The 27,224-nt window shown below is 48.9% G+C and overlaps 1 protein-coding gene across 2 annotated transcripts; it reads left to right on the top strand.

Annotated features, from left to right (window-relative positions):
• Nucleotides 1-3,936: 3,936 nt before the first annotated feature.
• Nucleotides 3,937-27,020, top strand: PLAUR (plasminogen activator, urokinase receptor). 2 transcript variants are annotated; one of them, XM_045380431.3, is made up of 7 exons: nucleotides 3,937-4,037; nucleotides 6,487-6,597; nucleotides 8,804-8,947; nucleotides 18,602-18,763; nucleotides 19,643-19,777; nucleotides 23,540-23,686; nucleotides 26,457-27,020. In XM_045380431.3, the coding sequence occupies exons 1-7, from the start codon at nucleotides 3,983-3,985 to the stop codon at nucleotides 26,708-26,710; spliced, it is 1,008 nt and encodes a 335-aa protein (XP_045236366.1). In that variant the 5' UTR covers nucleotides 3,937-3,982; the 3' UTR covers nucleotides 26,711-27,020. The 2 variants fall into 2 exon arrangements, with proteins under 2 accessions (XP_045236366.1, XP_005589514.2); XM_005589457.5 differs by lacking the exon at nucleotides 3,937-4,037 and adding an exon at nucleotides 5,876-6,391.
• The last annotated feature ends 204 nt before the right edge of the window (nucleotides 27,021-27,224 follow it).

Below are 27,224 nucleotides of genomic sequence, written 5' to 3'. Positions count from 1 at the left end.
AACTCCTGATCTCAAGTGATCCACTTGCCTTGGTCTCCCAAAGCACTGGTATTACAGACGTGAGCCACCACGCTCAGTCGTTTTAGGTGGATTCTTTTAGCTCCCCAGTACACCAGCCCTGGGAGGGTGATCGTTGCTATCTCTACTTTCAAGATAAGGGGCTTGGGCACACAGAGAGATTAAGTAACCTGCTAGAGGTGACACAGCCAATATGTAGATGGAATTTAAATTCTCAAAATCTGAGACCAGTTCCCACACTCTTAACCACTGGGCTATACTACTTCTTAGGAAATTCTTTGGGAGTTCTTTTTTTTTTCAGTCTCACTTTTGTTGCCCAGGCTGGAGTTCAGTAGCTCAATTTTGGCTCACTGCAGCCTCAAACTTCTGAGGCTCAAGTGATCCTCCCACCTCAACCTCCTGAGTAGCTGAGACCACAAGTGTGCACCACCACGCCTGGCTAATTTTTGTATTTTTTGTAGAGACAAGGTCTCACTATGTAGTCCAGGCTGTAATTTTGTTTGTTTTTTTATGGAGACAAGGTCTTACTTTGTGGCTCAGGGTGGTCTCGAACCCCTGAGCTCAAGCGATCCTCCAGCCTTCGCCTCCCAAAGTGCTGAGATTACAGGCATGAACCGCTGTGCTCACCATTGGGAGTTTTTTGTTTTTTGTTTTCTAACCTTATCTTAAAATCATTAGCTTACAGCTTCAATGAATTAGTAAGAATCACATAGTATAGGCTGGAAGCAGTAGCTCACGCCTGTAATTTCAGCAATTTGGGAGGCCAAGGTGGGTGGATCACCTGAAGTCAGGAGTTAGAGACCAACCTGGCATACACGGTGAAACCCCATCTCTACTAACAATACAAAAATTAGGGCCAGGTGCGGTGGCTCACGCCTGTAATCCCAGAACTTTGGGAGGCTGAGGCAGGTGGATTACCTGAAGTCAGGAGTTCAAGACCGGCCTAGCCGACATGGCGAAACCCCATCTCTACTAAGAATACAAAAATTAGGGCCAGGCGCGGTGGTTCAAGCCTGTAATCCCACCATTTTGGGAGGCTGAGGTGGGTAGATCACCTGAAATCAGTAGTTCAAGACCAGTCTGGCCAGCGTGGTAAAACCCCGTCTCTACTAAAAATGCAAAAAAAATCGCCAGGTGTGGTGGAGAATGCCTGTAATCTCAGCTACTCAGGAGGCTGAGGCAGGAGAATCTCTTGAACCTGGGAGGCAGAGGTTGCAGTGAGCCGAGACTGCACCATTGCACTCCAGCCTGGGTAACAAGAAAGATACTCCATTTCAAAACAAAAAAAAAAAAATTAGCCAGGCATGCCTGTAATCCCAACTACTCAGGAAGCTGAGGCATGAGAATCACTTGAACCCAGGAGTTGGAAATTGCAGTGAGCCGAGACCACGCCATTGCACTCCAGCCTGGGAGACAAAGTTAGACTCCATCTCAAAAACAGCAACAACAAATCACATAGTATAATCATTATTACAGCAGTAGAAGTAGCTACCACTTACTCATCCCCTACGACTCTCTTCCTCTCCTACTCTGTTCTAGCCACACTGACATCTCTTCCATTCCTAGAATCTCATCAGGCTTCCCCCTCAAGGCCTTTGCACTGGCTGTTTCTGCTTCCTGGAAAGGTTCCCTGCACATCTGCCCCACTTCTTCCCTCACTGCATTCAGCCTCTGCCTGAATGCCACTTGCGCAGGGAACCCCTCCTGGATCACCCACCTAAAACAGCTCACGCCTCACTTACACCCAGGTACTTCCTTCAGCCTGCTTTGCTTTCTCCAGTTTGCTTATCCCTCTCAGACAGTGAAAGTTTAGATAACACGTATCTGCTCCCCACTGTCAACACCACAAAAGGTGGGAACTTTGCTTTGCTTCCTGCTGTGCCCCCAGCTCCTGGACCAGTGCCCAGCACAAATTATGTCCTTGGTAAAAGTTAAAGGAATGTGTTGAGCCCTCCATTTTGGCCGGCAGCCATTTCAGGCATTGCACCTACATTAAATTGCTCTGTTTAGCTAGATGCATCCTAAGAAGGGGAGACAATGTTATCTTTAGTGTTTTATTTTACTTAAAAAAAAAAAAAAAAAAACTTGGCCAGGTGCAGTGGCTCATGCCTGTAATCCCAGCACTTTGGAAGGCCAAGACAGGAGGATCACCTGAGGTCAGGAGTTCGAGACCACCCTGGCCAACATGAGGAAACCCCATCTCTACTAAAAATACAAAAATTAGCAGGGCGTGATGGCGGGTGCCTGTAATCCCAGCTACTCAGGAGGCTGAGGCAGGAGAACCGCATGAACCCAGGAGGCAGAGATTGCAGTGAACCAAGATAGCACCGCCGCACTCCAGCCTGGGTGACAGAGTGAGACTTTGTCTCAATAAATGAATAAATAACAAAAAGAAAGAAAAAACTTATTATAAGCCTTTTCAAACACACAGAAAAGGAGACAGAATGGCATAATATGCCCCTATATACCCATTACCTTTATATAATTGATACAACCATTTGGCTATTTTGCCTTTATTTTCCACTCAAGTATTTATTTATTTATTTATTTATTTATTTATTTATTTATTTATTTTTTGAGACAGGGTCTTGCTCTGTTGCCCAGGTTGGAGTGCAGTGGTGCAATCATAGCTCACTGCAGCTTCCAGTTCCCAGGCTCAAGCGATCCTCCCACCTTAGCCTCCCAACTACCTAGGACTACAGGTACGGGCCACTGCACCCAGCTAATTTTATTTTATTTTTAATTTTTTTTTGGAAAGACGAGGTCTCTTTATGTTTCCCAAGCTGGTCTTGAACTTCTGGCCCCAAGTGATCCTCCTGCCTTGGCTTCCCAAAGCATTGGTGTTACAGACATGAACCACCTCATCTGACCTCTTCTAAAGTATTATAAAATAAATACAGACATCAAAATGAAAACAAAAGAAAAAGAAAAAAAAAAAGAAAAAAAAAAACAAAAATCTCCAAAACAACAACAAAAAAATGCAGACATCAGTCACATTCACCCCTAAATACTCTAGTGAGCATCTGGAAAAAAAAAAAAAAAAAAAAAGAAAAAGAAAAAAGAAAAAAAAGAATCCACCTAAGCACAAAGCCATTGTCGTAACAGTGTATCTTTTTACATTTTTGGCTGAAGTGTTTTTTGTTTGTTTTTTGAGACGGAGTCTCCTTCTGTGCCAGGCTGGAGTGCAGTGGCACGATCTCGGCTCACTGCAACCCAACCTCCGCCTCCCGGGTTCAAGCGATTCTCCTGCCTCAGCCTCCTAAGTAACTAGGATTACAGGCGCACGCCACCACGCCCGGCTAATTTTTGTATTTTTAGTAGAGACGGGGTTTCACCATTAAGTGTTTTAATGTAGGTGCAATGCTTGGAATAGCTGCTGGCCGAAATGGAGGGCTCAACGCATTCTTTTAACATTTACCAAGGACCTACTTTGTGCTGGGCACTGGTCCAGGAGCTGGGGGCACAGCAGGAAGCAAAGCAAGGGTTAAGTGTGTTAAGTGTTTAAGAGATGCATATTTCAGGATGCCTCTCTAGATAAGGACATTATCCCTTCTGACAAAACTAACAAAAATCCTGTTAGCTAATAATCAGCCACATTCATATTTACCGTCAAAGCTTTTATCCTCATTTTACAGCAGTGGAGAGCGAATGCCCCGGGTCCCACATTAGGAAGAAAGAGAACTGGGATTTGCACCCAGGCAGTCTGGGGACACAGCTGTGACCACAGCTCCATGAGTCAGGGCCGAGCCAACCCCTTCACCACCAGCTGGCCGCGCCCCGGGAAGGGAAGTTTGGGGCGGAGGAGGTTCCTACGGGAGGAGGGGGAGGCGCCCACGCATCTGGGGCTGACTCGCTCTTTCACAAAACGTCTGGGAGGAGCCCCTGGGGCCACAAAACTGCCTCCTTCCTGAGGCCAGAAGGAGAGAAGTGCAGGGACCCCGCGCACAGGAGCTGCCCTCGCGACATGGGTCACCCGCTGCTGCTGCCACTGCTGCTGCTGCTCCACACCTGCGTCCCAGGTAGGGGCTGGGTCCCGAACGCCTGCGCCTGGAACAGGGTCTGATTGAGGGGAGTGGGGGTTGTCAGAGGATGAGTTGAGGAATGGGGTTCAGTCCCCAGCACCCTCCCTAATCAAATTATAGTAATTTTCGTGCTTTGTGCAACGCTACGCGGCGCAGTACCTGGCTCTCGGTAGCTAAGGAAATATTAGTGGAGCAAAGGCATTTAGCTTTACATAATTTAGTGAGTGCTTTTTTTTTTTTTTTTTTTTTTTTTTTTACGGAGTCTCACTCTGTCACCCAGGCTGTAGTGCAGTGGCGCGATCTTGGCTCACTGCAACCTCTGCCGCCCGGGTTCAAGCGATTCTCCTGCCTCAGCCTCCTGGGTAGCTGGGATTACAGGCGCCTGCCATCGCCCCCGGCTAATTTTTGTATTTTTAGTAGAGACCGGGTGTCACCGTGTTAGGCAGGATGGTCTCAATCTCCTGACCTCGTGATCCCCCTGCCTCGGCCTCCCAAAGTGCTGGGATTACAGGCGTCAGCCACCGCGCCCAGCCCAAGTGCTTTTTTTTTTTTTTTTTTTTAATGGAGCTCTTCGAAGCCTCTTCCTTGTAATTTCAAGGAACTATAAAATGGGACTATTACTAATTTCGTTTGACGATGGGACTATTATTAATTTCGTTTCGCAGAGGAAACTGGGGCACAGAGAGGTTAGATAACTGGCCTAAAATCACACAGCCAGTGCTCGAATAAGCAGGATCTGACCCCGCAGCGCCCCCCAGCGCTCTCCATGCTGCCAGGTCTCCCCCTCCGAGAAACGAGGGGACAGGACTCCCTTTTACAAAAGGGCCAAGGGAGGCTGACTGAGCGGTGCAGAGCCAGTGCTGGAGACCCGGGACTGTCCCTCAGGACCTTTCCCTCTCACTGAGGCGACTCTCACCTACTTGCCCGGAAAATGTGGGGGGCACTGGGTAGAGAAACAAGAGGAATTTGAGAAGGAACTGAGTCAGGGCGGGCGGCCACGGGGTGTTGCGGCCGCAATGAATAACCCGGAAAGCGCTCGAGACCGCGGGAGGCCTGGAATGAGTAACAACTCCGGGATACTCTGAACGCACAGCTGGAAGGCGATGTCGGGGAAGGCCCAGAGGTCCGGACCCGGACTAGGGACTGGGCTACAATCTCGGGGAGGAGCCTGGGGCGGGGAGAGAGTGTCGGGGAGGAGCCAGAGGGCGGGGCTGGAACCTCAAGGAAGAGCTTGGGGAGAGGTTATAGCCCCGAGGATGAGCTAGGGGCGGGGCTAGAACCTCGAGGCGGAGCCAGAGGGCGGGGTTATAACCTCGAGGAGTAACTAGAGGGCGGGCTTATAACCTCGGGGGAGGAGCTGGAAGGCGGGACTAGAATCTTAAGGGATAGGATTATAACATCGGGGAGGAGCTAGAGGGCGGGGCTGGAACATCAAGGAGGAGCTAGGGGCGGGGTTATAAGCTTGGGGAGGACCTACGGGGCTGAGTTAGGACCTCAAGGGGCCAAGAGGCGGGGTTACGACCTCGGGGAGGAGTACAGGGTGGGGCTGAAACCTCAAGGAGGGACTGGGGTGGAGTTATGACCTCAGGGAAGAACTAGCGGCGGGGAGAGCCTCGGGGAAAGCTAAAGGGCAAAATTAGAACCACAAGGAGGAGCTAGAGGACAGGACTAGAGCCTCGAGGAGGAGCTAGGCGCGGGGTTATGGCATCGGGGAGAAGCCAGGGGGCGAGAAGATTAGGTCAGGAAGAGCTAGAGGGCGGGGCTAGAACCTTGAGGGGGTGTCTAGGGCGGGGCCAAAACCTAGTTGGGTAGCTGGAGGGCGGAGACAGAACTTCGCGGGAAACTAGAGTATCTGACGATAGAAACTCGGGAGGGCTGATGGCCCGGGCTACAATTTGGGAATAAACTAGTGGGCGGGGAGAGGCTCTGGAGCCGGGTAGAACCAGGGGGAGTGAGTGGAGGGATAGTTCCATTAGGGCACTAGGAGTGGCGGTATAACATAAAGATAGACAGGGGTGGCGCGAGGCTAGAACTCCCCTAGTGGAACTGGAGAGGCGTGATCCACCGAGGGCCGGCGCGGTGAGAAGGGCCTAATGGGAGCAGGAATAGAACGTACTGATAGACAGAGAGGGCGGGGATAGGACTGTCAGGATATACGCCTCACGAGGACAGAATGAAAGGAAAAACAGGCCAGGACAGGACTTTGGGAAAGGACTTGTGGGCAGGGATAGAACGTTCAGTTAGTGGGATGGAGGTAGAACGTGGACAAAGGACAGACTGGAAGTACCGCCGGCCGGAACCCAGCAGAACATGGAACACGAATCAGAATGGACGGGGCCTAGAGACTTGGTGTTGGTATTGGGACATGCAGGGGCGAGCGGGGGTCTTGGAGCTAAGCGAAGTTAACTTCTCCTCTCCTCTCCTCTCCTCTCCCTCCTTCCCCCAGCCTCTTGGGGCCTGCGGTGCATGCAGTGTAAGAGCAACGGGGATTGCCGGGTGGAAGAGTGCGCCCTAGGACAGGACCTCTGCAGGACCACGATCGTGCGCATGTGGGAAGGTGAGCTTCCCTCCCACACACACACCCCTCCAGCGCAGCATGGAACGCGAGTGATTGAGAAACCTTCCTCACCCGTAACTGGGAAATGCAAACTAAAAACAAACAAACAAACAAACAAGGAGAGCCCATTTCACACCCACCAGACTGGCAAGCCTTTAAAAATCTGACAATACCCGGGTTAGTAAGGATGTGGAGTTGCAGACCGTGTCTGTGGTGGGGGAGTAAATTGGCACATCAACCACCTAGAGCGATTTGGCAATATCTAGTCCAGAAGAAGATTAGCATATGCTACAGCTCAACTCCTCGGCATGCAGAAATGCCAAAGAACCTTGGCCACATATACCCAGGGATACATGTATAAGAATGTTCTTAGCAGCAATGTTTGTGACATGGAAAATTGGAAACAGGCCGGGCACTGGCTCACACCTGTATTCCCAGCACTTTGGGAGGCAAAGGCAGATGAATTGCTTGAGGTCAGGAGTTCAAGACCAGCCTGGCCAACATGGTGAAACACCCGTCTCTACAGAAAAAAAAAAAGGAAAAATTAGCCAGGTGTGGTGGCACGCACTTGTAATCTCAGCTACTCAGGAGGCTGAGACAGGAGAATTGCTTGAACCTGGGAGGCGGAGGTCGCAGTGAGCTGAGATCATGCTACTGCACTCCGGCCTGGGCAACAGAGTGAGACCCTGTCAAAAAAATGAACGAAAGAGAGAAATGTGGGCCGGGCGTGGTGGCTCATGCCTGTAATCCCAGCACTTTGGGAGGCTGAGGCAGGTGGATTACCTGAGGTCAGGAGTTCAGGACCAGCCTGGCCAACATGGTGAAACCCTGTCTCTACTAAAAAATACAAAAATTAGCCAGGGGTGGTGTTGGGTGCCAGTTATCCCAGCTACTCGAGAGGCTGAGGCAGGAGAATTGCTAGAACCCGGGAGGCGGAGGTTACAGTGAGCTGAGATCATGCCATTGTACTCCAGCCTAGGTGACAAGAGTGAAACTCCATCTCAAGAAAAAAAGAAAGAAAGAAAGAAATAGAGAGAGAAAGAAAGAGGAAGGGAAGGGAAGAAAGGAAAGAAAGAAAGGAAGGGAGGAAGGGAGGGGAGAAAGAAAGAAAAGAAGAAAATGGAAATGACTTTAAGTCAGTCAGCAAGTCAGCAGCAGAAGACACTGTGGTAATAATTACATAATGGGGCCAGGCATGGTGGCTCACGCCTGTAATCCCAGCACTTTGGGAGGCCGAGGAGGGTGGATCACGAGGTCAGGAGATCGAGACCGCCTGGTTAACACGGTGAAACCCCGTCTCTACTAAAAATTAAAAAAAAAAAATTAGCCGGGCGTGGTGGCGGGCGCCTGTAGTCCCAGCTACTCGGGAGGCTGAGGAGGCAGGATTGCTTGAGCCTGGGAGGTCAAGGTTGCAGTGAGCTATGATTGCACCACTGCACTCCAGCCTGAGTGACAGAGTGAGACCCTGTCTCTTTTTTTTTCTTTTCGTTTTTTTTTTTTTTGAGATGGAGTCTCAATCTATCGCCCAGGCTGGAGTGCGGTGGTGCAGACTCAGCTCACTGCAACCTCTGCCCCCCGTGTTCAAGTGATTCTTCTGTTTCAGCCTCCCAGGTAACTGGGACTACAGGTGCCCGCCACCACACCTGGTGTTTTTTGCATTTTTGCAAAATGCAAAAAACATTTTTGTAAAGACGGAGTTTCACTGTGTTAGCCAGGATGATCTCGATCTTCTGACCTCGTGATCTGCCCACCTTGGCTTCCCAGTGCTGGGATTACAGGCATGAGCCACCATACCTGGCCGATACCTTGTCTCTTAAAACATTAATTAATTATTAGCCAAGTGTGATGGCATGTGCCTGTATTCCCAGCTGCTTGGGAGGCTGAGGCAGGAGAATCGCCTGAATCCATGAGGGAGAGGTTGTAGTGAGCTGAGATCTTGCGACTGCACTCCAGCCTGGGTGACAGAGCAAGACCCTGTCTCCCAGAAAAAAAAAAAAAAAATTAATTAAAATAAAATAGAGCAGGCTCCTTGTTGGAATGGGGGTAGAGTCAAGGTTAACTCTAGAAAAAGACAGAGTTGGACTCAAACAAGAGAAGAGGCCTACCAAAAATCAGCCCTGGGAGCGGATGACCTTGAGACCAGGACTGTCAGAGACTGGTTGGGCTGAGAGGAGCCTCTGTGGTAATGAAGATCCCCTCTTTGCAGAAGGGGAAGAGCTGGAGCTGGTGGAGAAAAGCTGTACCCACTCAGAGAAGACCAACAGGACCATGAGCTATCGGACTGGCTTGAAGATCACCAGCCTTACCGAGGTTGTGTGTGGGTTAGACTTGTGCAACCAGGGCAACTCTGGTGAGTACGGCAGCCCTTGCCATCCCCAACCCCAAGCCATGCCCAGCTCAACCTCATCATCATCCCAATCCTACTCTTAACTTTACATTAGCTGAACCCCAACTCCATGCCTTATCCAAGTCCCAACCCCAACCCAACCCATCTCTAGCTCAGCCCCATCCCCAACCCATTCTTGACCCAATATCCAACCCCAACTCAGCTTCACCTTCAATCCTATCCCCAACTTCATGTTACCCCAACACTGTTCCCAACTCAAACTCAGCCCTGTTCCAAACACAGTTCCAGCCCCATCCCCAAATCAACCCCATCCTCATCTCAGACTATCCAAATCCCCACCCCAATGACACAATTACTTTCATCCTTAACCCAATCCCCTCCTGCATGTTTGTATGTATGGTTGTTAGGTATAACTTGCAACTCTGCCCTTAAGCTCACACGCGTGCATGAGACATAGATGAGACGTCTCAGTGATGTTTGTCCATCTGACTGGGCAGGAGATGGTCCTACCCAATCCATTGGGATGGGAGATGGTCCAAGCAATAGATGCTAAGGGGCCAGGATTCAAGCAAAGACTTGATGTTCTTAAGGGAAGTTAAAAGAGGGGAGGATTAAATGGGCCACAGTAGGCTGGGAGAATCCTCTGCAATAGATGGTCTCTGGCTTGGGCAGTGAAAAAAAAAAAATGTGAAGAAATGTCCATAACAGGCTGGATGTGGTGGCTCACACCTGTAATCCAAGCACTTTGCGAGACCAAGGCAGGAGAACTGCTTGAGCCCAGGAGTTTAAGACCAGCCTGGGCAACATAGTGAGACCCAGTTTCTGCAAAAAATAAACAAAAAGTAGCCGGACATAGTGGTACACACTTGTAGTCCTAGCTCTTCAGGAGGCTAAGGTGGAAGGATTACTTGAGCCTGGCAGATCAAGGCTGTAGTGAGCTGTGATCATGCCATTGCACTCCAGCCTGGGCAACAGAGTGAGACCCTGTCCGAAAGGAAAGAAGAAAGAAAGAAAGAGAGACAGAAAGAGAGAAAGGAAGAGAAAGAAAGAGAGAAGGGAAGGAAGGGACACAAAGAAGGAAAGAAAAAAGGAAGGAGAAAGAAAGAAAAAGAAAGAAAGAAAGAAAAAGAGAGAAGAGACAAAGAAGAGAAAGAAAGAGAAAGAGAAAAAGGAAGGAAGGAGAAAGAAAGAGAAACATAGAAAGAGACATAAGCCCTGTCTGAAAGAAAGAAAAGAAAGAAAGAAAGAAAGAGAAAGAAATATCCATAAGCCCCTTTGTCAAATTCCATGGCTTCAGGCTCTGATCATTTTAAGAAAAAGACTTAGAAAAGGTCAAATTCTCCTAAATTCCCACAGGACAGGAAGGGTGGGGAAGGAATGGGTCCACAGTGCATGGATCCATCTGTGAAAGAGATTCCTCTTTCTGGAGCTAGTGAGGAAGGAAATAGGGTAAGGCCAGTCTAGTCACGGTGACGGCAGTGAGCAGAGGGCTGAGTTTGCACTGGGTTTTCTTTGTTCTTCACTCTTCCTGATTCTGCCTGGTTTTCATCCATCCTGTCCTCAAACGCTAATCTGTTGGCGGGGCCAAATCAGAGGTTTGTTTTGAGGAAGTGACAAGAGAGGATGTGGGCTTCCTGTCTCGGTGAGATGCGCTTAAGGAAAGCACCAATACTTGGGTCTAAGTAGTGCATTCAATCAGAGATGATAGTGAAAATATTTTAAAATATTGATGAGTGCCACGACAAACTCCTGGAGTCCCCTGCTGGGCCTGGTGTTACCCCTTTCCATGATGGGTCACAGGGACATGAAGGGTCCTGGGGAGAGAGTTGGGAGTGGTCGGGGTCCACCAGGAGCTTGGAGCAGCAGCTGTCAATTCAGTAATCTAATAACTGAGATACCTATATCCTCCCTATTTCTTTTCTTTCCTTTTTATTTTTTTTGAGATGGAATTTCACTCTTATTGCCCAGGCTGGGGTGCAATGCCACGATCTCAGCTCACCGCAACCTCCACTTCCCGGGTTCAAGTGATTCTCCTGCCTCATCCTCACAAGTAGCTGGGATTACAGGCATGCGCCACCACGCCCGGCTAATTTTGTACTTTTAGTAGAGACGAGGTTTCTCCATGTTGGTCAAGCTGATCTTGAACTCCCGACCTCAGGTGATCCACCCGCCTCAGCCTCCCAAAGTGCTGGAATTATAAGCGTGAGCCACTGCGCCCGGCCTCATCCCCATTTATAATGCCATTGTATCCTGCTTGTGGCAACTTGAATAGTTGGTTAAACTGCACTCAGTACTTATATGATGCTGGGGACACAGCAGGGACCAAGACAGCCTTGTGCCCTGCCTTGTGGGGAAAAGAAAGCGAGATCAGCCTGTTACTGTGTCTCTTTTCCCCACACTGCCTGACTCCATGGGACTCACAGTCGTGTGTGTGTGTGTGTGTGTGTGTGTGTGTATAGGGGTGACAGACCCATCACCAGACAGTGACTGATTATTAGGTTAATGCAAAAGTAATTGCGGCTTTTGCCATTAAAAGCAACAGCAGAAACCGCAGTTGCTTTTGCACCAACCTAATAGATTAGTCTGGGCTAGGAAGGGGGAAACACAGGCAGAGGGTTCAGGGCTGGGATGAGGGAAGAGTAGGAGCTGTGGGACCCCAGAGGAGATACCTGACTCAGGTCAGGGAAGGTTTCCTAGGGCAAGCAATAGCTAAGCTGGATCTTGAAGGATGAGTAGGAATCAGACTATTAAACAGCCAGTGGAGGCCGGGTGCGGTGGCTCATGCCTGTAATCCCAGCACTTTGGGAGGCCCAGGTGGGAGGACTGTTTCAGCCCAGGAGTTCCAGACCAGCCTAGGCAACATGACTCTACAAAAAAATACAAAAATACAAAAATTAGCCAGACATGATGGCATATGCCTGTGATCCCAGCTCCTTGGGAGGTTGAGGCAGGAGGATCACTTTAGCTCACGTGGTGGAGGCTGCAATAAGCTATGATCGTGCCACTGTACCCCAGCCTGGGTGACAGAGCGAGATCCTGTTAAAAAAAAAATAAAAAAGACAGTGGAAAGGGTTTTCCAGCAGTCCAGCAGAGGGAGCAACAGATACAAAGGTGGCCAAAAGCAGTGTAGCTGGATGAAGGAAACAGTGGGGCAAGATGAGCTGGAAAGCTTGGCAGGAGCATGTTACACAGGAGCTTCTAGACGTCGTCCTGGGAGCACTGGGCCATCACAGAAGGTTTTAAACAGCGAATGTAATGATCACATTTATTTATTGTTATTTTTTTTTGAGACGGAGTTTCTCTGTTTTTGCCCAGGCTAGAGGGCAATGGTGCGATCTGAGCTCACTGCAACCTCTGCCTCCCAGGTTCAGGCGATTCTCCTGCCTCAGCCTAACAAGTAACTGGGACTACAGGCACCCGCCACCACGCCCGGCTAATTTTTTTGTATTTTTAGTAGAGATGGGGTTTCACTGTGTTGGCCAGGCTGGTCTTGAACTCTTGACCTCGTGATCTGCCCGCCTCAGCCTTCCAAAGTGCTGGGATTACAGATGTGAGCCACTGCACCTGGCCCTCATTTATATTTTTAACAAATTATTCTGACCTCAGGACAGAAGATAGATTGAAAGGAAGCAAGAGTAGATGACAGGAAACCAACCTGGGGGTGGGTGAGGTTGTCCAGGTGGAGAAGAGGGCAGCAGGACTAGGGTGTCAGATATGCAGAGGAAGAGAAGTGGATAGATTTAAGAGCTGTTCAGGCTAGGCACAGTGGTGCACATCTGTAATCCCAGCACTTTGGAAGGCCGAGGCAGGAGGATTGCTTGAGCCCAGGAGCTGGAGGCTGCAGTGATCACACCGCTGCACTCCAGCCTGGGTGGCAGAGAAAAACCCTGTCTCAACAAAAGCCAAAAAAGTGCTATTTAGAAGCAGGCCTTAGTGGTAGATTAAATGTGGGAGGGGACCTGCAATTCTGGTCATGATGGAGTCACTTGTATCAGACCAACCCTTCTGCCAATGACAGTTGCAAATGCTGGACAAATAATAAACAATGATTAGAAGTCACTGGAGAGCAGCAAATGAAAGGAGAAACTTGGCCGGGCGAAGTGGCTCATGCCTGTAATCCCAGCACTTTGGGAGACCAAGGCAGGTGAATCACTTGAGCTCATGAGTTCAAAACCAGTCTGGGCAACATGGCAAAACCTTGTCTCTACTAAAAATACAAAAGTTAGCCAGGTGTGGTGGCACATGCCTGTAGTCCCAGCTACTTGGGTGGCTGAGGCACAAGAATTGCTTGAACCTGGGAGGTAGAGGTTACAGTGAGCCAAGATCACACGACTGCACTCCAGCCTGGGCGACAAAGCAAGACTCCGTTTCAAAAAGAAAAAAGAAAGAAAGAAAGGAGAAACTTGAGGCACTACAACCTCTGAAATAAGGGAAGCATAAAATGTGGGTTCCACAGACAACCTGGCTTTTTCCCGGAGTGCACTTGCCAATCTGCTGCTGTGGAAGGGAAATAGAGCCCAGACAGAAAGAGTCGCTAGACTGAGAAGACGGAGGTTGGAGTTTGGGGCTGCCAGAATGTCTGGAAGATGAGAGTTAAAATCCTGGAATGGATGGGACCACAGAAAAGGGAGTTCCCAACCTGCAAACAAATCTCCCTCAAGTCATTGGCAAGCTGTACATGCACAGGGTGAGAGTCTAAGAAACTTGGAAGAGAAAAATAGCAACTGGGAAGCTACAAAAGCGAACAAGGCTTCCAGCAGACATGTGATGCTGGGGACACAGGTTGCCAAGCTGGAGAGGCCTTGGTAAGCATCTCAGGCTTTCCCCCTAAGACCACCCTAGGGGTAAGGGCCAAAGTGAAATAGAAGAGCCCTAAACAAGCCTAGGTCCAATACTTGACAGGAATGAAAACCTGACTCTCTGTGGAAGAAGAAAACATCGTTTAGGCCCTTGACAGATTTTTATCTATAATGTCTGGCATCTGATCAAAATTTACAAGATAGCGAGGCATGGTGGCATGCGTCTATAATCCCAGCTACTTGGAAGGATTACTTGAGCCTGAGAGTTCTGGGCTGTAATGTGCTATATCAATAGGGTGTCTGAACTAAGTTTGGCATCAATATGTTGATCTCCCAGGAGCAGGGGACTACCAGGTTGTCTAAGGAGGGGTTGGAGCAGCCCAGCTCAGAAATGGAGCAGGTCAAAACTCCTGTGCTGATCAGTAGCAGGATTATCCCTATGAATAGCCACTGCACACCAGCCTGGACAATGTAGAAAGACCCCATCTTAAAAAAAAAAAAAACCAGACTGGGCATGGTGGCTCACACCTCTAATCCCAACACTTTGGGAGGCCGAGGTGGGCGAATCAGGAGGTCAGAAGTTCAAGACCAGCCTGGCCAACATGGTGAAACCCCTTCTCTACTAAAGATACAAAAAAAAAAATTAGCCAAGTATGGTGGCGCACGCCTGTAATACCAGCTACTTGGGAGACTGAGGCAGGAGAATCGCTTGAACCCGGGATAAGAAGGTTGCAGTGAGCTGAGATCGCACCATTGCACTCAAGCCTGGGCGAGAGGGCAAGACTCTGCCTCAAAACAAAACAAAACAAAACAAAAAATAAACAACAACAACAAAATCTTACAAGGTATCCTGAAGAAAATAAAAAGGACCAATTGACCAGAAACTAAGAGAAAAATCCAACTATAGAAACAGAATTGTAGTGATTCAGATATTGGATTATAGGACAGGAAACATGAAAATTGCTACAATCAATATATTCAGGAAAACAGAAGAATGGGCACATTTTAACACCTGGAATCCTTTTTTTTTTTTTGGAGACGGAGTCTTACTCTGTTGCCAGGCTAGAGTACAGTGGCATGATCTCGGCTCACTGCAACTTCCGCCTCCTGGGTTCAAGCAATTCTCCTGCCTCAGCCTTCTAAGTAGCTGGGACTACAGGCACCTGCCACCATATCTGGCTAATTTTTGTGTTTTAGTAGAGACAGGGTTTCACCATGTTGGCCAGGATGGTCTCAATCTCTTGACCTCGTGATCCACCCGCCTTGGCCTCCCAAAGTGCTGGGATTACAGGCATGAACCACCGCACCCAGCCAAGGAATCCATTTTTTAAGAGTCCAACAGAAAATATAGAACAGTGACTCAAATGAAGAACTCTGCAGTTATGCTTGATAGAGGTCAGAAACAGCAGAGCAAAAGGATTAAAGAGCTAGAAGATGGAACAGTAGAAGCATGTGGATTGATCCACAGATGTGGAAGACCAAGGGGTCTGCCAGGTTCCGCCCTAGGGACTGGATGGGGCCGCCTTGGACGCGTGGACTTCAAGAAAAAGAGCAGTTGTGGGAGAAGATGGGGAGTTCTGTTTGGGACAGGTGTTTGAGGTATAGCCATGGGGCCTTGAAGAGACAGTTGCATGTACAGGTCTGGAGCTCAGAGAGAAGCCTGGACTAGAGAGAGATTTGTGAGTGATGAGCAGATAGATGGAAATGAAGTCATTTCAATATTTACCCCATGAAAGAGTCTATACTGTGAGAAATAAAAAGGGCTTAAATCAGAGCCCTGGCCAGGTACAGTACTCACGTCTGTAATCCCAGCACTTTGGGAGGCCGAAGCGAGAGGATCATTTGAGTCCAGGAGTTCGAGACTAGCCTGGGTAACATCGCAAGACCTTGTCTCTACAAAAAATACAAAAATTAGCCAGGTGTACTGGCACACGCCTATAGTCCCAGCTACTCAGTAGGCTGAGATGGGAGAATCACCTGAGCTTAGGGAGGTCGAGGTGGCAGTGAGCCATGATTGTGCCACTGCACTCCAGCCTTGGGGACACAGCAAGACTCTATCTCAAAAAAAGAAAAGAAAAGAAAAGAAAATAGCCCTGAGGATCATTGGCATTTAGAAGAGTGGCATAAAAAGAGTTCACACAGGAGACCCGTGAGTGACCACCCAGAGTAGGCAGAACTAGAAATGGGGAATTCAGGGGGCAGTGGGAGCTCAGAGCAGGTACCTGTTCCAGGCTGACGGGTCAGGGAGGGCTTCCTAGAGGAAGTAAAATTGAAGATGACAGCTGAAGAATGAGTAGGAGTTAGAGAAAGTAGGGCACAAGGAAAAGGCGTTCTAGGTGTGAACAGCTATTTTGGCAATGATGAGAATTTGTGTTTTCATTTTCATGGAAGTTTGTATGAGAAGACATGGGTGGCCTTGTAGTTATTTTTCTTTGAGGGGGATGATTGGGCTTTGGATGTAAATGATTCGCCTAATTACAGCTAGCGGCCTGCCAGTTGAGAGCCTTGGCTGACATGGTCCTCTCACTTTTTTAAGACTTGGCTTGGACTCAGCTTAGATGTGTCTTGGGTCAGGACAGGGAGGGCATGCCAAGTATGGGAAATGGTGTGAGCCAAGGGCTGGGCAGAGGAATGACTCTGGTGTTTCCAGGGAAAAGTAACGGATCCAGTTGGCCAACACCGCAAGGTTCGTGCAAAAGGCAAAGTGATCAGGAATCAGTCAAGTGAGTCTTTGATTCCCGGGATAATTAGGTAGTGTATTATCGATTGCTTATCTATTCTCTATTGCTGCATTACAGATTGCAGCAATAAAATAAGCATGCATTATTTTACAAAGTTTCTGAAGGTCAAAAACCCTGGAGTGGCTTAGCTAGGTGGTTCTGGCTTAGGATCCTTCATGAGCCTGCAGTCAAGATGTCAGCTGGGGTTACAATCATCTGAAGGCTCCCAAGGTAGCTTCACTCACATGAATGCTCCCCTCCCATGGCTGTGGCACAGGCCTCAGTTCTGCCACATGAACTTCCCCATGGTGCTACTTGAGTGTCCTCACAACATGGCTGCTGCTTCTCCCAGAAAAGATGACCCAAGAGTGACAGCCAAGCAGAAATTGCCATGTGTTCTATGATCTAGCCACAGAAGGCACACACCATCATTTCCATAATATCCAGTTGACTACATAGGGCATCCTTATTCTTTTTTCTTTTTTTGTTTTTAATTTAAAGACAGAGTCCTGCTATGTTGCCCAGACTGACCTCAAACTCCCGGACTCAAGCAATCCTCCCACCTTGGCCTCCCAAAGTGCTGGGATTACAGGCATGAGCCGCTGCACCCAGCCAGCCGTATTCTTTAAGGGCATGAATACCAGGGAGCAGAGATTATTGGGGGCCATTTTGGAGACAGGCTACCACAGAGAACAATAGAGGGGTTTTAAGTAATTCCTCATTCATTCATTCATTTCACAAATATGTATTGAATATCTTATCTGTCCCTGGCCCTGCGCCAGGTGGTGCTGGGACACAATAGTGATCAAGACAGCCCCTGGCCCTGCCCTCCTGGAGCTCACAGTCCAGTAGAGGAGACATACCTGTCACCAGACAGTGACCACCCAGAGTGGGATGCGGGAGTCCAGGGGTGTGTGGGAGCTGCTCCAGCCTGGTGGATCAGGAAAGGCTTCTCAGAGGAGGTAAAATTGGAGCTGACACCTGAAGAATGAGTAGGAGTTAGGGAAGGCAGAGAGCAAAGGAAAGGTGTTCTAGACAGAGACAACGGCATATGCAAAGGCCTGGATGGCAGGCAACATGTGTAGCCGCGGACTGTGGGAAGTCAGTGTGGAGTAGAGTCTGAGGGTGTAGTGGAGGGAGACGAGGCAGGAGAGGTGCTCGGGCCTCAGTATTTGATGGGCTTTGAATCCCATGCTGAGGATCTTGGATTTTATTTTATTTATTTATTTATTTATTTATTTATTTGAGACGGAGTCTCGCTCTGTCGCCCAGGCTGGAGTGCAATGGCCGGATCTCAGCTCACTGCAAGCTCCGCCTCCTGGGTTCACGCCATTCTCCTGTCTCAGCCTCCTGAGTAGCTGGGACTACAGGCGCCGCCACCACGCCCGGCTAATTATTTTGTATTTTTAGTAGAGACAGGGTTTTACCATGTTAGCCAGGATGAGAGATCTTGGATTTTATTTTGAGGGCAGTAGGGAGCTATGGAAGAGTCATGAGGAGAGAAGAGACAGGGTCAAATATGAGTATTAGAAATACCCTTCTAAGGGCCCGGGTGTGGTGGCACATGCCTGTAATCCCAGCAGTTTGGAAGGCTGAGGCAGGTAGATCACTTGAGGTCAGGAGTTCAAGACCAGCTCTACTACTGTCTCTACTAAAAACACAAAAATTAGCCCAGTGTGGTGGTGCACGCCTGTAGTCACAGTTACTCGGGAGGCTAAGGAGAATCACTTGAACCCAGGGAGTGGAGGTTGCAGTGAGCCAAGATGGCGCCACTGCGTTCCAGCCTGGGTGATGGAGTGAGACTCTGTCTCATGAGAAAAAAAAAAAAAAAAACGGGAAAGAAATATACTTCTAGGGCCATGTGGAAATGCTGCACTGGGGTGAGTAGGGGGTGACAAGAATGGAAACCCAGAGGCTAGGGAGGTAGCTGGAGTTGAAGGAGGTCTGAGCTGGATTGGTCCATGGGGCTGGAAAGGAGGGCGTGGATTCTAGAAAGATTCAGCAGACAGAATAGACAGGGCTCAGTAACTGGCTGCAGGGTGGGATAAGGAGGCATTGATGCCCAGTGAGTCCTTGCAGAGCTAGGGCTCCAGGACTGTCCCCATGGAGTCTCATTCCCCTCCCCCTCTTCCAAACAGGCCGGGCTGTCACCTTTTCCCGAAGCCGTTACCTTGAATGCATTTCCTGTGGCTCATCAGACATGAGCTGTGAGAGGGGCCGGCACCAGAGCCTGCAATGCCGCAGCCCTGAAGAACAGTGCCTGGATGTGGTGACCCACTGGATCCAGGAGGGTGAAGAAGGTGAGCCCCAACCTGCCAGCAACTCCTCCTCCCTGCTCTGCTCCTCCCCAAGACTGTACTTAACAACTCCAGAGTAACAGGGATGTCAGCAAGGGACTAAGTTCTGTCATACACAAGAGGTCCAGGGCCACAAGGACAGTTCCAGAGTCACCAAGAACCCAGATGCCTTCTTGTTTCTTTTTTTTTTTTTTTTTTTTGAGACGGAGTCTCGCTTTCTGTTGCCCAGCTGGAGTGCAATGGCATGATCTCGGCTTGCTGCAACCTCCGCCTCCCAGGTTCAAACAATTCTCCTGTTTCAGCCTCCTGAGTAGCTGGGATTACAGATGTGCATCACTACGTCTGGCTAATTTTTGCATTTTTAGTAGAGACAGGGTTTCACCATGTTGGTCAGGCTGGTTTCGAACTCCTGACCTTGTGATCCACCTGCCTCAGCCTCCCAAAGTGCTGGGATTGCTAGCATGAGCCACCATGCCCAGCCACCTTCTTGTTTCTTACACATCACTTCCATTCTCAAAATGCCTCATAGTCCAAAATGGCTGCTGGAGCTCCGGGTCTCACATCTAAGTTCCAGGAAGGAGGAAGAAGGAAAGAAGGAACAAAAAAGGGGGCACTGCTCCTTTTGTAAGTGTTCTCCTTTCTGGAAGTCCCAGAAAGCACTTCTATTTATATCACATTGGTCCGAACTTCATCACATGACTGTACCTAGAGAGGCTGGAATATGTAGTTTTTGACAAGATCTATGACTGTCCTAGATAAAATGAGGGTCCTATGATGAAGGGTAAAGTAGTGAATGGTTGAATGCCTGCTATTGCGGGCAAATCCCATCTTAGTCCCTCATTCACAATCTGACATCTGACCTCTGTTCCCTGGCCCCCACAGGGCGTCCAAAGGATGACCGCCACCTCCGAGGCTGTGGCTACCTTCCCAGCTGCCCAGGCTCCAGTGGTTTCCACAACAACGACACCTTCCACTTCCTGAAGTGTTGCAACACCACCAAATGCAACGAGGGCCCAAGTAAGGAACGGGAGACACAGGCAAGGCCTGGGGTTGGGCAGGAGCACGCACTCAGGCAGACAGCTGCGCAGTCACTCTCCGGCAATCGACTCCTCTCTGGGGCCTCTGTTTCCTTTTCTGAAAAATGGCAGTATCAGGCCTTTTTTTTTTTTTTTTGAGATGGAATCTCTGTTGCCCAGGCTGGAGTGCAATGGATTGATCTCCACTCACTGTAACCTTTGCTCACGAGTTCACGATTCTCCTGCTTCAGCCTCCTGAGTAGCTAGGATTACAGGTGCCCACCACCACGCTCAGCTAAGTTTTGTATTTTTAGTAGAGATAGGGGTTTCACCATTTTGGCCAGGCTGGTCTCGAACTCCTGACCTCAAGTGATCTGGCTGCCTTGGCCTCACAAAGTGCTGGGATAACAGGCATGAGCAACTGTGCCCGGCCAGGCTTTTCTTCAAAAGAAGAATTTTGTAAGAATTCAATGATACTGTCTATCAGCCCTTGCCAAGACCTGAGCTTCCTATCTTTTTTGTCTCTTTCAAATTTTCCCACTCCTCCCCACCTCCACTGCCACCACCTGGGCTGAGCCACGCTGACTTCTTGCTCAGGTTGTTGCAATGACCTCTTCTCTGGTCTCCCTGCTTCCACTCCTGCCACCATACAGCCAAGGTTCAACCCAGCAGCGAGCGATTTTTTGCGGGGGAGGGGTATGGGGCAGACAGGGTCTCGCTCTGTCACCCAGGCTGGAGTGCACTGGCATGATCATGGCTCGCTGCAGCCTCAAACTCCTGGGCTCAGGAGTTCCTCCCACCTAAGCCATTGGAGTAGCTGGGTCTACAGGCGCCCGCCACCACACCCGGCTAATTTTTTTGTATTTTTAGTAGAGACAGGGTTTCACCGTGTTAGCCAGGATGGTCTCGATCTCCTGACCTTGTGATCCGCCCGCCTCGCCTCCGAAAGTGCTGGGATTACAGGTGTGAGCCACCGCGCCCAGCCGCACCCAGCTAAATTTTAAAACCTTTGTAGAGATGGGGTCTCACTATGTTTCCCGGGCTGTTATCAAACTCCCAGGCTCAAGCAATCCTTCTGCCTTGACCTCCCAAAGTGCTGGGATAACAAGCATGAGCCACTGTGCCTGACCTTCATTTAGTTTCTTTTTCTTCTTTTTTTTTTTTCTTTTGAGATGGAGTCTCGCTCTGTCAGCCAGGCTGGAGTGCAGTGGAGCGAACTTGGCTCACTGCAACCTCTGCCTCCCAGGTTCAAGCGATTCTCCTGCCTCCGCCTCCCCAAGTGCTGGGATTACAGGCATGAGCCACTGTGCCTCACCTTCGTTTAGTTTAGTTTCTTTTCTTTTCTTTTCTTTCTTTCTTTCTTTTCTTTCTTTTTCTTTCTTTCTTTCTTTCTTTTTCTTTCTTTCTTTCTTTCTTTCTTTTTCTTTTTCTCTTTCTCTTTCTTTCTCTTTCTTTCTTTTCTTCCTTCCTCCCTCCTTTCTCTTTCCTCCCTCCCTCCCTTCTTTCTCCTTCCTTCCTCCCTCCCTCCCTCTCTCTCTCTCTTTCTTTTTTCTTTCTTTCTCTCTCTCTCTCTCTTTCTCTCTTTTTCTTTCTTTCTTTCTTTCTTTCTTTCTTTCTTTCTTTCTTTCTTTCTGATAGAGTCTCGCTCTGTCAGCCAGGCTGGAGTGCAGTGGAGCGAACTTGGCTCACTGCAACCTCTGCCTCCCAGGTTCAAGCGATTCTCCTGCCTCCGCCTCCCCAAGTGCTGGGATTACAGGCATGAGCCACTGTGCCTCACCTTCGTTTAGTTTCTTTTCTTTTCTTTTCTTTTCTTTTCTTTCTTTCTTTCTTTCTTTCTTTCTTTCTTTCTTTCTTTCTTTCTTTCTTTCTTTTCTTTCTTTCTTTCTTTCTTTTTCTTTTTCTCTTTCTCTATCTTTCTCTTTCTTTCTTTCCTTCCTTCCTCCCTCCTTTCTCTTTCCTCCCTCCCTCCCTTCTTTCTCCTTCCTTCCTCCCTCCCTCCCTCTCTCTCTCTCTTTCTTTTTTCTTTCTTTCTCTCTCTCTCTCTCTTTCTCTCTTTTTCTTTCTTTCTTTCTTTCTTTCTGATAGAGTCTCGCTCTGTCAGCCAGGCTGGAGTGCAGTGGCGCGATTTGGGCTCACTGCAACCTCCGCCTCCCAGGTTCAAGTGATTCTCCTGCCTCGGCCTCCCCAAGTGCTGGGATTACAGGCATGAGCCACTGTGCCTCACCTTCGTTTAGTTTCTTTTCTTCTTCTTTCTTTCTCTTTCTTTCTTTTTCTTTCTTTCTTCTTTCTTCCTTCCTTCTTTCTTCCCTCCCTTCCTCCCTCCCTCCCTCCCTCCCTCCCTCCCTCCCTCCCTTCCTTCCTTCCTTCCTTCCTTCCTTCCTTCCTTCCTTCCTTCCTTTCTTCCTTCCTTCCTTCCTTCCTTCCTTCCTTCCTTTCTTCCTTCCTTCCTTCCTTCCTTCCTCCCCCCCCCCCTTTTCTGATGGAGTCTCACTCTGTCAGCCAGGCTGGAGTGCAGTGGAGTGATCCTGGCTCACTGCAACCTCCGCCTCCCAGATTCAAGCTATTCTCCTGCCTCAGCCTCCTCAAGTGCTGGGATTACAGGCATGAGCCACTGTGCTGACGTTCATTTGGCTTCCATAACCACCAAAACCCATCTGGCCTCATAGACCTTGCATATGCAGTATCCTCCGTTGGAACACGCCTTCCCCAAGAGTTCACCCTGCTGGCAACTTCTCATCCATTAGGCCTCAGCTTTCATGTATCATCTTCAGGGATGCTTTCACTGTCCCTCCCCTCCAGTGTAATCTAGATCCCTGTCTCTATTACCCAGCAACTGTCAACAGATGGAAATGTTCCATATCTGTCCTGTCCGATATTACAGCCACCACTGTATGTGGTCAGTGAGCACTTGAAATGCTAACTGAATTTTAAGATTCGATTTAATATTAATTTATTTAAATGTAAACAACCACATGTGGCCAGTGGCTACCAGATTGGGAAGCGTAGCTCTAAATTGTAAATTCTGGCTGGGCACAGTGGCTCACACCTGTAATCTCAGCACTTTTGGAGGCGGAGGTGGGAAGATCACCTGAGGCCAGGAGTTTGAGACAAGCCTGGGCAACATAGCAAGACCCCGTCTCAAAGAATTTTTTTAGTAATAATAATAGTAATAACTTGCAAGTTCTGACCAGGTACAGTGGCTCACATCTGTAATCTCAGAACATTGGGAGGCTGAGGCAGGCAGATTCCTTGATCCCAGGAGTTTGAGACCAGCTGAGCAACATGTCAAAACCCCATCTCTACAAAAAATAGAAAAATCGGCCGGGCATGGTGGTGCATGCCTGTAGTCCCAGCTACTCAGAAGGCTGATGTGGAAGTATCTCTTGAGCTGGGATGGTCGAGGCTGCAGTGAGCTACAACTGCGCCACTGCACTCCAGCCTGGGCAACAAAGTGAGACTCTGTATCAAAAATAAATAAATAAATTGTAACTTCTGTGAGGGCAAGGACGGTTTCATCTTACATAGTTGCTTACCCAGCACCCAGCACAGTGCCTGGCCAGAAATGGGGCTGGGGGAGTTGAAAGTTGCGGTTTCTCTTAAGCACTCAAAAACCATCCCGCTCCAAATGCCATTCAGACGCCTGACCACAAGGTGGCTCCATGACATCTCTGGCTCGGAGTGGGAGTCCTGGGGAGGTCATTCAAGGAAGTGGGGATCCAAGCACTAATTTTCTTGGTCTCTGTGTCTCTGGTCTTCTCCTAAGTCCTGGAGCTTGAAAATCTGCCACAGAATGGCCACCAGTGTTACAGCTGCAAGGGGAACAGCACCCATGGATGCTCCTCTGAAGAGACTTTCCTCATTGACTGCCGAGGCCCCATGAATCAATGTCTGGTAGCCACCGGCACTTATGGTGAGGCCCTCTCCGAGGCTGGGAGGGAACACTTATTGCGGGTGAAGAGTTCTGCAAGAGATTGACTTCCAGTTAAGCTGGACTTAACTGTGGTGGGTCTCCCTGTGGAAAAGGTGGGATTTCCTTCAGGTGGGTGAATATTGTTGTAAGGAATTAGGAGTTGTCCATCAGTATGCGGACATTTTTGCCATAGAAAAGTGGAATTCTGGCTGGATGCGGTGGCTGAAGCCTGTACTCTCAGCACTTTGGGAGGCTGAGGCCAGAGGATGTCTTGAGGCCAGGAGTTTGAGACCAGCCTGGGCAACATAGCAAGACCCCCATTTCTACAAAAAGAAAAAGGGAAAGAAAAATGGAATTCTTTGGTGGCAAGATTTCTTATGGGTTGTGGGGATCTGCTGAAGACAGCTTAGGCTTTTATCTTGTGGTGTCCTGGAAAGATCTTTGTATTCCAGTGGTTCTCAAACTTTTTGGTCTCAACTTATTTATGCTCTTAAAAATTATTGTTAGCCAGGTGTGGTGGCTCACGCCTGTAATCCCAGCACTTTGGGAGGGTGAGGTGGAGGACCACCTGAGGTTGGGAGTATGAGAGCAGCCTGGCCAACATGGTGAAACCCTGTCTGTACAAAAAAATAGCAAAATTATCTGCGTATAGTGACGGCCCACACCTGTAACCCCAGCCACCCAGGAAGCTGAGGCATGAGAATCACTTGAACCCAGGAGGAGGAGGTTGCAGTGAGTGGGGATCAACTCGCTGCACTCCAGCCTGGATGACACAGTGAGACTTTGTCTAAAAAAAAAATTGTTGTTTATTGTTTATGTCAGCAATTTCTATAGATAAATGCCACATTAAAAATAAAACTGGGAACCAGGTGCAGTGGCTCACGCCTATAATCCTAGCACTTTGGGAAGCTGAGGCAGGTGGATCACCTGAGGTCAGGAGTTCAAGACTAGCCTGACCAACATGGAGAAACCCCGTCTCTACTAAAAATACGAAATTAGCCGAGCGTGGTGGCGCCTGCCTGTAATCCCAGCTATTCGGGAGGCAGAGGCAGGAGAATTGCTTGAACCCGGGAGGCAGAGGTTGCAGTGAGCCAATATCGTGCCATTGCACTCCAGCCTGGGCAACAAGAGCGAAACTCCATCTCAAATAAATAAATAAATAAATAAATAAAAATAAAACTGAGAATTTTTTTTTTTTTTTTTTTTTGAAATGGAGTCTTGCTCTGTCGCTAGGCTGGAATTCAGTGGTGCGATCTTGGCTCACTGCAACCTCTGCCTCCTGGGTTCAAGCGATTCTCCTGCCTCAGCCTCCTGAGTAGCTGGGATTACAGGCAAGCACCATCATGCCCAGCTAATTTTTGTAATTTTAGTAAAGACGGGGTTTCACCATGTTGGCCAGGATGGTCTCGATCTCCTGACCTCATGATCTGCCCACCTCAGCCTCTCAAAGTTCTGGGATTACAGGTGTGAGCCACCGTGCCCAGCCAAAACTGAGAAATCTTTAAAGGTTTATTTATGAATTCATCTTATAACAATAAAAACTCATTACACATTAACATAAATAACATTTTAATGAAAAATGACTATAGTTTCCAAAGAAAAAATGTAATGACAGCCAGACATGGGGGCTCACGCCTGTAATCCCAGCACTTTGGGAGGCCCAGGTGGGCAGATCATGAGGTCAGGAGTTCGAGACCAGCCTGGCCATGTGGTGAAACCCTGTCTCTACTAAAAATACAAAAATTAGCCAGGCGTGCTGGCACGCGCCTGTAGTCCCAGCTACTAGGGAGACTAAGGCAGAATCGCTTGAACCCGGGAGGCGGAGGTTGCAGTGAGCCAAGATCATGCCACTGCACTCCAGCCTGGGCAACAGAGTGAGACTCCATCTTAAAAAAAAAAAAAAAAAAAAGAGAGAGAAAACTGGCATGATTTTGCTGTGTTGCACATCTCTTTAATGTCCAGCTTAATAGAAGACAGCTGGGTCCTCATGGAAGCTTCTGCTTTCAGTCTATTGCAATATCACATGTCCTTGAGTTTTTGGAAAAGTCCATTGTACACATGAGAGTGAAAAAGCCATGTTTTAGTATTATCATGAGAATCATTTTGATTTCACAGATCTCCTGAAAGGGTCTCAGGGGTCCCTGAGCCACACTTTAAGAACCGCTGTCGCTTCCTTCCTTCCTTGCTTCCTTCCTTCCTTCCTTCCTTCTTTCCTTCCTCTTTTTTTTCTCTCTCTCTCTTTCTTCCTTTCATTCCTGTCTCTCTTTCCCTCCTTCTCTCTCTCCCTCCCCCCTCCCCTCCCTCCCCTTCCCTCCCCTTCCTCTCCCCTTCCCTTCCCTTCCCTCCCTTCCTTTCTTCCTCTTTTTTTGCTTGTTCTTTGAGACAGGGTCTCACTCTGTTGCCGAGGCTGAAGTGCAGTGGCGTGATCATAACTCATCGCAGCCTCCATCTCCTGGGCTTAAGTGATCCTCTCATCTCAGCCTCCCAAGTAGCTGGGACTACAGCTTTTTTACTTTATGTTTGTAGAGACAGAGTTTTGGTATGTTGTCCAGGCTGGTCTGGAACTCCTGGGGTCAAGCTATCCTCTTTCCTTGGCTTCCCAAGGTGTTGAGATTACAGGCATGAGCCACCGCACCTGGCCCTGAGAACTGCTGCTTTTTCTAGGTAGTAGTGAAGGTGGCGCCCACTGCAAGGTGGCAGGTCACCTACTGGAGAATTCCAGTCCTGGGCCCAGGAGCTGGAAGTCTCACTCCGTCTTCTCTTTCCTCAGAACCGAAAAACCAAAGCTATATGGTAAGAGGCTGTGTAACTGCCTCAATGTGCCAACGTGCCCACCTGGGTGACGCCTTCAGCATGCACCACATCAATGTCTCCTGCTGTACTGAAAGTGGCTGTAACCACCCAGACCTGGATATCCAGTACCGCAAGGGGGCTGCTCCCCAGCCTGGCCCTGCCCATCTCAGCCTCACCATCACTCTGTTAATGACTGCCAGACTGTGGGGAGGCACTCTCCTCTGGACCTAAACCTGAAACCCCCCTCTCTGCCCTGGCTGGATCCAGGGGACCCCTTGCCCTTCCCTTGGCTCCAGCCCTACAGACTTGCTGTGTGACCTCAGGCCAGTGTGCTGACCTCTCTGAGCCTCAGTTTTGCCAGCTGTGAAAACACCTATCACAAAGTTGTGTGAAGCAGAAGAGAAAAGCTGGAGGAAGGCCATGGGCCAATGGGAGAGCTCTTGTTATTATTAATATTGTTGCCGCTGTTGTGTTGTCGTTGTTATTAATTAATATTCATATTATTTATTTTATACTTAAATAAAGATTTTGTACCAGTGAACAAGGCCAGGTCTGCCCTTCTTTGTAGTGTGTATCTTTGGGAGGATAAATGGTGGGGGACACCTTTCCACAGGCTCCTGGAATCAGGGGTCATGTTTGAGGCCCCTGCCTACCTTGGAAGTCCTTGTGGGGGCTGCCTCCACATCTATTTCTGGACTCCAAATGCTGACAGAGCAGGAGCATCGCCATCTTGAACAAACACCAC

This window comes from Macaca fascicularis, chromosome 19 (assembly GCF_037993035.2).
Source record: "Macaca fascicularis isolate 582-1 chromosome 19, T2T-MFA8v1.1".
Lineage (NCBI taxonomy): Eukaryota > Metazoa > Chordata > Mammalia > Primates > Cercopithecidae > Macaca > Macaca fascicularis.
Note: the sequence above shows the minus strand (reverse complement) of the source record. Positions and strands in the feature narration are given on the sequence as shown.

What these genes read in the sequence shown, in the direction of transcription:
- PLAUR (XM_005589457.5), top strand. Translation starts at nt 6,214, where the DNA reads ATGAAAGGAAAAACAGGCCAGGACAGGACTTTGGGAAAGGACTTGTGG. An exon ending in GTGCAACCAGGGCAACTCTG is followed by an intron (nt 8,948 to 18,601) that starts GTGAGTACGGCA and finishes TCTTCCAAACAG; the next exon opens with GCCGGGCTGTCACCTTTTCC. An exon ending in GATCCAGGAGGGTGAAGAAG is followed by an intron (nt 18,764 to 19,642) that starts GTGAGCCCCAAC and finishes TGGCCCCCACAG; the next exon opens with GGCGTCCAAAGGATGACCGC.